Source organism: Vigna angularis, chromosome 7 (assembly GCF_016808095.1).
Source record: "Vigna angularis cultivar LongXiaoDou No.4 chromosome 7, ASM1680809v1, whole genome shotgun sequence".
In the NCBI taxonomy this organism is placed as follows: Eukaryota; Viridiplantae; Streptophyta; class Magnoliopsida; order Fabales; family Fabaceae; genus Vigna; species Vigna angularis.
The window spans coordinates 24,909,394-24,920,996 of NC_068976.1; the positions used below are offsets into that span (position 1 = coordinate 24,909,394).

An 11,603-nucleotide genomic window follows, 5' to 3' on the forward strand; every position below is an offset into this window, starting at 1 on the left:
AATACTCACTTCAATAGTCAAGTCTTCTAAAACGTACTCCTTTTATTCAACTTATATTATCCAGTACGGCAGTACTTTATCCCAAACCAACTTCCCTTTTTCTTTCGATTACTACCCAAAACCTTCTTCCATTTATATTATTAGTCTTCAACATTCACACTCTTAATTATAATACCTCTTTACCTCTTAACGTGCTTCATATGGTGCTACTACTATTAGATAGAGAGAATCAAATGAATTGTGATGTTATAAGATCCCAAGTTAATTGGCGAATATTATTTTATATTAAATTATAATACTTTATTATTACAACTGTCTCTGAAAACTCTATGATGCTCGAAGAGAAAAGGGAAACCATTTTGATAAGCTGAAAAACATGGACGACATCATACTCAATTAAAAACAGATAAAAAAACGCTAAAAAAATAACATTTTATGTCACAATGATACAGCCCCCAATCCCGAATTAAATCATCACCCCTCCAACCAGTCCTCCTCCCAACACGAGCATGACGTGACCATGCGAGCAAGTAGTTACGCCGGATGCACCACCTTTCGACACGTGTCACAACTGACACGTTGCATATTTCGTGAATTCTGGATCAGATTCCAGCGCTTCCATGGTTTCGGGCGCTAAAACCACTTCCAAATCGACGGTCCCTGTTCCGTCTCTTCCGGGAAACGCCGAGATCTTACCGTCGAATTTGTTCGCTCTTCCACTTCTCACCGCCAGAGGTCTCCCCCACCCGAAATTGTTATCGTACATTGGAAACCTCGGAGAACTACCCATAGTGATGGATGCACCGTCAGGGTTCCCGAGAGGAAAGCACCTGGGTTTCTGCTCCCAATCGTCTATGAAGCGTCGCACCATAGCGTCGTCGTGCGCCTTCACGTTTGCGTTCAGCTGCTCCGCGCACCACCGTAGATCCCTCGATAACACGTCACAGGCAGAAGCATACGTTGGGACGCTCTGAATCGCGTTCCCGAAGTAGTACGGTTCCAATTTTGGTTCCATTCGATGACGACAGTTAACTGCCATTCTGAACGTCGTCGTTTTGGACGCAGGCAATTTCCTCGCGCGCGTAACCGCGCGCCACAGCAACGCGCACACCGATTGAAACGACGAAATCTCCACTGTTTCGGTAACCGTTTGCGGTTTCGAATTCGAATTCACCTTGAACCAGTTCTCCAGAATTGTGCCGGCCTTGCCGTTGTTCTCCTTCGCGTGATGAAACTGATCGTTGCTTTGCTTCCGCATCAACTCGACGGCCGTGCCGTTGTTCTCCGGCCATCGGCGGTTGTTCGTCATTGCCTTCAGCTTCTGAATCGCTTCGCGGCTGAAGCTGAAGATTCTCTCGCGCAGCGGCGCGTGAGAATCGAACGTGACCTGAGGACCGCCCTCGGGTAGGCGGAGGACGGCGTCAGAGATCAGAGCTGAGTCGCGGTGGAAGTCCGGTATATTGCGGAAGCTTTTACTCGATGCTCTGCAGAGATGGGCGAAGGTGTTGAAGAAGTTCCAGAAGGAGGTGCCGTCGGTGACGGCGTGATTGACGGCGCAGCCGATGAAGAGGCCGTCAGCGAGTTCGGTGACCTGAACGGCGAGAATCGGGGAGTAATGGCCGGTGTAGCTGACTTTTCTGTCGAAGGTGAAAAATTCCTTGAAGCATTCGTGGACGTCGAGTGGGGACAGTAGGTCGCAGACGCGGAGGGCGGCGGCATTGGCATGTATGAAATCGACGCCGGCGTCGTTGCAAGCGATGTAAACGTAACCGTGGGAATCGGTGGTTAAACGGCCAGCTAGAGGTGGAAAGAGAGAAAGTGTGCGAGAGAGTGCGGATTTAAGAAGAGGAATTAGAGTGTGGAGTGGAATACTGGGTTGGGTAAAGAGACATCCCTTTTGGATATAGTGGCAGGACAACATGGGAAGGTCCGAAACGGAGAGTTTGAGGTTTCCCAGAGTTGAGGGTTGGTCTGGGAAGACAGTGCATTTGGAGAGCAAGGTAGGTGCAGAAGCGGAAGAAGGCATGTTGTTATGCAAATTGCAATTGGATAAAAGAGATTTTTGTCTTTTTCTATCTATGGTGTGCGTAATTGGGGTTGAAGTGAGGAGTAGGGTGGGGATGGGAGAAGATGTTACAAGTGTACCTATATATAGCCACCAACAAAGTGTCTTGATGCATGCATTTTATTTTCTCGAAGCTGGACCCTCAGTCCTGTTTGCCTTCTTTTTTTTATTTTTTTATTTATTATTTATTATTTATTCATAATCACGATTCTGGTTGTTGTTAATCACTTATTCTTCGTCGCCTAGCCAAGCTTATTTTAACCTTTTCAACTTTTCAACCTACCTTTTCCCACTCATTGGTTAATCACGCGACCTCTGTTCAAATCTCTCCCAACAACAAATTACATTATCACTGAAATCTAATACTACTTCTGGACGGTACAATTTTACTTTGCCTAACAAATCAATATTTTATCACTCTTTAGACAGCTGAAAGTGAGAACAGTTAAGATAAGAATGTCATTCCCACACAAAGGTTTTTCGTATGAACAGTGGATTTTTGCTGACTTGCTTCCTCGCAGAAATTAATTTCCATTGCACAGTCCAGTACTGGAAATTACTAGCCACTAGAGGTTGAAAAAATCAATTATAACTGCGCATAGTCGATTATTCATGTTTGAAAAATCAATCATCACTCGGAACAACATTAATTATTGGAAGGGATACTATTAGACACTAATAATACAATCTATTCTCCTCTCTTACAGTGATGAATTTCTTTTATATAGGCCGAGATATAGGTATGATGAATCTTTTTCAGTTCAAACGAAGAAGAAAATCAATATTCTCTCTTAATTTTTTTCAGGGAAAAACGTACGTTTTTTCCTTCTACTTTTTCATATTCAACCTAACAATTAAAATAAATCGTTTATCTAAAAATCCAGTTGGTTAGAGAACCTGACCATCTGGAAAACACAACCGTTATGTCGTGCTTGATACTGGGTCAGTTGACTCCGTGATTTGCGACATTATGACCAGATATTTCTAACCGCTTGTTCTTTAGTTTCTTAAGATTAATATGTTAATTTTGACTAAAATTGACCGAACGTTCTTTAGTTCAATCAACAGATAATCGTTAGACAACGATCGCTGAATGATAATTGATGTCAAGAGCAACGATGACAAACATATGATATCCCTGAACGATCGTTCTTCCTAATAGGTGGACGATCGTTCAGAAATGGCCATAAGATAGCTCGTCATTGTGTGCTTTATTTATTTATCTTCGGTGGTCGTCTGGGTTACCAGTCGATTGGTTCAGATATCTTATACATAGATAATTCAATACACAAGTACTTCTGGAGTAACGTATAATGTTAAATATAACTTTTTAAAAATGAATGATTCAGATACAGTGGACAAAATTAAAATGAAGATCTTTTTCCTGAAACTCTTTCTCCATCTCTCATTCACCCTCCCCTTATCTCTCTCTCTTAGACACACAAAAAAACAGTTTCTTACTCCTTTTTCCCATCTGTAAAACGTTTTATCTCTCCTCCAGATTGAATTATGATAGTAATTTTGACACTTGGAGGGTGGTGGCAGAGACACGTGGGAGTGTCTGGTGGTGGATATTATATTGAGGGAAGGTTGAATGAAGTTGATTACGTGAGAGTAGAGAAAAGAGAAAAATGTTTTGGTGAAGGTACTTGAGTTGGATATGTTAAGTGAAAAGCAAAACAAGTATCCAAAATCCAAGAAATAAAAGATGTGATGCAAATTTGGAGATTACTATCGATCTGGAAGATTTTTCTTAAAATCCAGGAGTATCGCACACCCTATGGTGGCTGGTCTGCCCTCAAGGACACAACGCAAATATATGCCGTGCAATACCTGATCTCATTTGTCTTCTTCCTTCTTTGCTTTTCATCGTTTCATTATATCATCTCAAAACAACTATTTTTTTTTTTTATAAATGCACTTTCATATTGTACAAAATGTCTCGTTATTAAGAAAAGTATTTTCTTTCTTATTAATATGTGTGACACCCGGGCACGGAGACGAGGGCGGGGAGTGACGCCGGTGCAAGAAGCATGGTGCAGGGGGCACAGACAAGGAGCGGCTCCTGGCAGCTTCGGGTGGAAGGGGTACATGGACGAATCGAACATACACCGGAATGAGAGGGATCTGGATACTGTATAGGTATGGGACTATACAGTTGAAGGATAGCTTAAAGGAATTGATTTGACTACTCATATCACCAAAATGCATTTACTTTTCGGTAGCCTGAACCATAAGAACTCCATGGTTAAGCGTGCTTAGCTTGGAGTAATTCTGGGAGGTGGTGATCTGTGGGGGCAGTCAATGGTCCCTGTGAGTTGCCGGGGCGTTACAGATGGTATCAGAGCCTAGCCTCTCCCAGTACGGTGTGGTTCAAGGACGAACCAGACGGAAGCTGGTGGGCATGTGACACCCGGGCACGGAGACGAGGGCGGGGAGTGACGCCGGTGCAAGAAGCATGGTGCAGGGGGCACAGACAAGGAGCGGCTCCTGGCAGCTTCGGGTGGAAGGGGTACATGGACGAATCGAACATACACCGGAATGAGAGGGATCTGGATACTGTATAGGTATGGGACTATACAGTTGAAGGATAGCTTAAAGGAATTGATTTGACTACTCATATCACCAAAATGCATTTACTTTTCGGTAGCCTGAACCATAAGAACTCCATGGTTAAGCGTGCTTAGCTTGGAGTAATTCTGGGATGGGTGACCTTCTGGGAAGTTTTCCCGGAAAGTGTGCGAGTGAGGACAAAGCACACTGGAAAGCCTGGTGGTGATCTGTGGGGGTAGTCGATGGTCCCTGTGAGTTGCCGGGGCGTTACAATATGTAATACTAAATTTATATTTCTAAGAAAATCTTAATGTGAAATTGGGTTAAGATACCTTCACACACAACTCAAACTCATTCTAAAAATTAATAACTTCAAAATGAACACGTTCTAACCTTTAATATATTACTTGAATTTGTTGTACTATGAGTTTTCTCATAACTATAATTAAATTGAAAACATTTAAAATATAGATTACTATTAATTAACTAAGTAGATTATATGACAAAAAATAACAATTACGTTTGTAAGATGAATTTCAACTTAGGTTTCATGTTTCTGTGCAGAGAACAAAAACCATACAATTGTTGTGTATTGTCTTAATATGATCACTATTGGTTGTCAATGGACCCTACAATGAATCACAAATAGTTAATCAATTAATTAAGTAAACATTTATATTGCAAAATTATATTTAGTAACACATGTCCATCAATGTATGACACAAAGTACATATTTCCTTTTGACACTATAATCACTCAAGTTCTTGTCAGGAGCGGCTGCAGCGGAATGGTTAGCGTGGAATAACAAAACAAGAGGGTTTTTAATACTAACTTGTGCCTTTTAATTTCTACTCAAATAAACTTACTTAGCAATTAATAAAGACAAATAAAGCAAGAGTAAGGTTGAGAGAAATTTGCACAGATGATTTTATCCTGGTTCGGATCTTACCAATCCTACGTCCAGTCGTTTATCTCAAACAAGATAAACCTTTTCCTTAACACAAAACAATTACAAATTACAATCACAAAGAAACAATTTGTAAGAGTTTAGAAAACACCTCTCTTGATACCAGAAGAGATGAAACTACACCTCCTTTGAGTCTTCACAAAGGATGAACACCTCCTCCGAATACTTCACGAAGGATGATTCTCTTCCGAACACCTCCTTAGACACACCAAGGATGAACCGGCTATTTCCTCTGTCACCGTAGCAGCACTTCACCAGCTCTACAGACACGAGTTTCACAAGCCGAATAAGAACACACAAGTCTCAAGAATTTCGGAGTATTTGAGCACAAGGGAAGAGTTTCTGTGTCTCTAGATTTGTTCCCTTGAGAGGAAATGAGAGTCTATTTATAGACTCATCCAAAGGCTCTTCCATTTACTAAAAGACAAACTTAACGGCTACTTTGTCCAATGGCCATAAACGGCTACTTTGTCCAACGGTCATAAACGGCTAGTTTGTCCAACGGTCATAAACGGCTAGTTTCTCCAATAGTCATAAACGACTAGTTTCTTCAACGACTAGTTTCTCCCACGTCCGTGTTAAGTGCGATACTCTTACCGTTAACCGTCACTATTCACGTGAATAGTGTTACTATTCATGTGAATAGTACTATAGTGTTTTGTTACAATGATTTACTATAGTAATTTTACAAAACACTTTTCTTTTCCTTATCTAAGTCCTATACACATTTCTAAGAGTATTACAAAAGCTTTCCATCACAATACAAATCTTCAAATCATTTTGATTCTTGATTGGTCTTGACTTGATTTGGACATCATCAAAACTTCATCTTCATCATTTTGCTAACAGTTCTCATATGCTGGAAAATCATATATGATGCAAAACAACATTGCACATAAATAAAAAGTTTCTTGAGAATATGAATCAAACATATTGAGGCTTCCTTTCCACATCATTTTCAAATCATCGATAAATGGATTTAGGTATAAATTAATGACATTTTCAAGTTGTCTAGGATCCGATATCATCATAAGCAACATCATATATTTTCTCTTCATTCACAAGAGAAGATAGATTTTTAGTCATCAACAAATTTGGCCATGGACTATGTTTGTTGTTTAAGTTCTCATAAGGATTTATATCATTTGTAGTAACTCAAAGTCTTAAGTTTCTTGGCTCTACACCAAATTCTGAAAATGTTTCATCAATCTTCTTTCATTACGGAGAATCCATTGAGTTACGAAGAAAATCATCACAATTTTTTCCATCAACGTGTCATTTAAGGTTATTCACATCTTCTTTAATGTCAAACAACCATTTTAACCTATGTATTGTAGGAAATTACCACGCCACTTTAGCAGGTGGACCATCTTTACTTCATCACCATTATTTTCATCAATCTTCTTTTTAAACAGTAATAAACCACTTGTACATGCTTTTAGTGAAGCAAAAATGTGTCTATATAATACATAATCATTGGGGCATGCGTGTCTTTTAGTATTTCAAAATTCATTGGACATAGAATTTTCTTTACCTCGTATTTACGGATAGGTAACATGTTATTTTTTGGAAACATCTTCTTCAACAAATCCAATAATTCTATGAAACTTTTATCGGTCCATCAATTCCTTACTTTTAAACTAAGCAATTTCAAAGTTCCTGATAGTCATGTACAGTTAGAGTATCCTAGGTACAACTCTTCCTATAACTAAGACATAAGAGAATCATATAAAGCTCTTCCAAAAATTTCTTCACCAACATCACCCAAATGCCACTTCTTCCCGTCGCATCTGTCTTCAGGACGATCTAGGCACAAAGTTTCACTTATTAGTTAGGAGGAGATTTGGCCCCCAGTGTATCTCGAAAGCAGAAAAAATAGAACTCATTCGAGAGAGCTTGGTGGTCTTAAGAATGGTTTGGGTGGGGGTTCTCTTAAGAATAAATAAGACGAATAGAATCTAATTCATGTTCATGCTAACAAAAGAGTGGATCCAATACACATACAACTTCTTTCTCAAAAAGTATTTGCTGCACTTCTTTATCATGAAGCTGCTTTGCAAGAAAGGAGTGAGTTCCCTCCGGGGGTGGGGTTCTGACACCATGCCCTTTAAATGATCATTCATCAATTCGCACATAATCCATTTCTCGTGACATTGTAGGCTTGTGCAATATTTTTCCATGCCAAGTCCAAACTGTATAACTTCTCACTATACTGAAGATTAATATAGATGATCATGCATTGTGCCCAAGTACTGACGTATTTGATTAGGATAATGAACGCAATGACAAAAATATGTCTCATTCATAAGGATTGTGTGTTCTTGAGCATATTGCAAGAACTGATAAATTTTATTTTCATACTTTTCATTGACGCGACGTTTATTCATGTAACTTTGATTCATACTATGTTCGTAAACTCAAATTTTTGACTCACAATATTAGGCCCTATCCATTTGAAAAATAATATTTTTCATAATGTACTAATACATATACAAAGAAATATAACATTATAAATTTGATAAAATTTTGACAGCATTTCACATTGGTCTTCGAAGTATATAAAATGAAAGTGATAACTCATTACCACAATCAAGTATGCATTCAAATAACAACACAAAAATGGTCTTAACTGAAATATTATCAAAATTATATATAAATTTCAATATATCGAATTATAAAAAATATTTTTTCAAAATTATCTGGTGAGACAATTTAAAATTTAATACAAACAATTAAAATTTTAATTTTTTTGTCAATGAATGTATCAAATGAAAAAATCCATGAAAATTATAGTTTATCAATAGAATTAGGTTAAATACATTACCGATAAAACAAACCATCAATCAAATATGTGATATAATACACTTATGAGGCAGTATAAACAGTATATCACACAACTATGCTATTAAGTAGAAGATGATTGTTTGAAGAGTGAGATAAAAGTGATGTTGACCTCGAGTTTATCTTGTTATATTGGTAGCAAAAAAAGATTAGTATCGTATTTCATACGTTTGGGAATTAATTTGTATAAGATTAAAATCCAATCTAAAAGTAGGAATTGATAAAAAAAATGTTAATAATAGTATTGAAGTGAAGGAGGAGCGCCGACTATTTGCTGTGATACCTCAAATCCCCAAAAGGTCGGCTCCTCAGAATCTCAACTGTTTAGCTAATCTTGAACTGTTTACATATCATGAATCCAATATTATTACGGCTACTTGAACATTATTTTATCCTCATTTCTATATTCAAACTTAGTCAAACCAACTCTACAACCGCCAATTTCTGATTTGTCGGTTTGCGTAATATGATACTATTAATGATTAGTACATGGAGAAGATTGTGATTAGGAATTCCCATAATTTTATATTGATTTATGATTATATATAAAAGAGAAGAGATTTATGAGTAGATAACTTAGCTCTGATAACCACATTATAGTTCATTGTTTGACTGCAGATAGTGTCGGAATATATAAATGTATGACTGGCAATGAAGAGGATTGGGATGTGTTGTGCCACTGTGGACAGTGGGGTTTGTGCTTTGTCCAAGTTCTGAGATCCTCTTGAACATTTTTTCATTACAATGTATGTATGTTGGGATCGGCCACGTGGCTCACAGTTAAGGGCCAACCATGTAGGTTCTCTGGGTTCTATGTGTGACACTGAACTTGACACTTGCCAGGTCTGTGACAGTGCGAACCCACCGTCAACAAACATTAACAATCTCCACACTCAGTACGATGCTACTGTTTCTGTCTTCGACTCACTCCAATCCTTCTCAATCTTTCTTTTTATTCTTACCATTTTACCTCAATATTTAAATCATCTATCATCATATTAAAAAGAGTTCTACTGTAATATATGTATGCAATATATATAATATCATCATAATATCAAAAGAAGTAATGGCTTTTCTTTTTACTTATTAAAATAAATTTAAATTTAATGAATATAAACATTATTTTATAAATTAATTTTATAAAATTGAGTTAAATATAAAGTTTTTTTCTTAAAATAATATTAGAGTTATTAAAAATTTATTTTAACAAGATTTATTATTTATTAAATTTATTTTACTGTTATTATAAAATCATTTATTAATATTACGACAGAATGTTAGAGATCAAAATAAAATTTTATTTTATAAACTTTCATAGGATTGAATTCAACTTTTTTTTCATCTAAACATGTACATTGAGAATAAATTAAACTATGAATTTAATATATATATATATATATATATATATATATATATATATATATATATATATATATATACTATAAGTTTACACTACTTACATTCAAAAATATATAACAAAATTAAATTAAACTAGTTTTTAAAATGAAATTTACACAATATATATTTTTTACATCTACCTTTCATTCATTTTAAATTATAGATAAGTTGTTTATGTCTCCAATATAGCTCCATGTTTAATCGATTTTGAAGAGCAACAATCAAGTTTAATTGAGTTTGTACCAATTATACTTAAAAAGCAATATCAATGGTTATTACTTCTGATTAATATTAATAATTGTTCTTTTATATATAAAATTTTACTCAAAGCATTCAAAGTTGTCCTGTAAATCAGATGTGCTTTTTGATGATCTTATATTATCCAAATTACATTGTTTGTTTTTTCTCCTTGTTGTCTAAGCCGGGGGGCAGTACTTGGTACTCCGACGCTCAAGTTAGTGATTTACTCAATAATTCTTGTAATAAAGACGAGTAACCAGAGTTTAATTATTTGACTTTTCTGTCAGACATATACTTATAAATATTATAACGAACTTACCTTTAAGTTTGACTAATTAATTACCAATAAATGACTTTCTTTATTCTTATTAATTTTCAATCAATGACTGTTATTCTCTTTAACTGCATATTAATAACTATTATAACTCAGATTAATTATCAATTAATTATTGTTCTGGATCGATCGATCACTTCCTCGCTGGATGGCCGACCACCCAGACTTTGGTTGATCGGGTGATCATACATTACAATATTATTAGTATCAATGCATAAGTTTCGTAAATAAATGTCTTGTGTATTTTAAACTAGAAATTTATTTTACCGTAAATTGAACTGTTTTTATTTCCGATATTTATAACATTATATGTGGCGTGAAATTTGGAGTGTTTGATGAAATATAATATTATATTTATAATGGAAAATATTGAAAGATTTATTAAAATAAGAAATATTAAAAATAGAAGGTAGCATTAAAAAAAGGTTGGGAATTGATAACGTGGTTAAATAGAAATGGCCAGTTGGCGAATGACATGGAGTGTGGAATCTGTGACATAAAACAAAGCGTTGGCCGGTAAATAATTCATGCACCTTCTGCCTATGTCATGTTGACGACTATCATATTGCTCCAATAATAATACTCATAATAATATTCTTATTAGTTAATAAACAAACCAACGACTCTAGCTGACGCCATGCGTCAAAAAAAAAATGTACCAACCACAATAATTTACCAATTACTATTTTCGGTTCATTCATGTAGGTGCTCACCACTTTGAGTGCTCGGTTTCACCATTCATCTTTATCCAAACTAAATACAGATAACTTTATTCTAATTATGTATATTAAAATATGTATTCCCTATCATAAGTTCATTCAACCATCATGGAATGAATGAAAAAAATTATGTATATTAAAATTTAATTTTTATATTAAATGAAAAAAGAATATGGAAAATAATTCATAAGTTTTTTATTTTAAAATTTTGAGTTATAAATAATATTAATTTTTTCTATGAATTGATGATATGTTATTAGTATTGTGTTTTTAGTGAATTTTCAACTTGTTTTTTACATTTTTAACGTTGAAGCATGATTTTGAACCTACCATTTATTTTCACTTATTTGGCAATAGATGGACCCAATACTGTAATTCGTGTAAAATGGTTGTAACTCATTTCGAAACATTCAAGGTAACATTTGCAATTACATTTAACGAAGCACAACCTGATGAGGCTAGTTGCCAAATGAAATTATTCAAAAC

The 11,603-nt window shown here is 35.7% G+C and overlaps 1 protein-coding gene across 1 annotated transcript; it reads right to left on the reverse strand.

Annotated features, from left to right (window-relative positions):
* Nucleotides 1-278: 278 nt before the first annotated feature.
* LOC108337247 (uncharacterized acetyltransferase At3g50280) lies at nucleotides 279-2,134 on the reverse strand. Its single transcript, XM_017573730.2, has one exon. It carries the CDS (start codon nucleotides 2,024-2,026, stop codon nucleotides 566-568), a length of 1,461 nt encoding a protein of 486 aa, XP_017429219.1. The 5' UTR covers nucleotides 2,027-2,134; the 3' UTR covers nucleotides 279-565.
* Nucleotides 2,135-11,603: the final 9,469 nt, after the last annotated feature.

Excerpts from the sequence above, each read along its gene's own strand:
- LOC108337247 (XM_017573730.2), bottom strand. The coding sequence starts at position 2,026 with ATGCCTTCTTCCGCTTCTGCACCTACCTTGCTCTCCAAATGCACTGTC.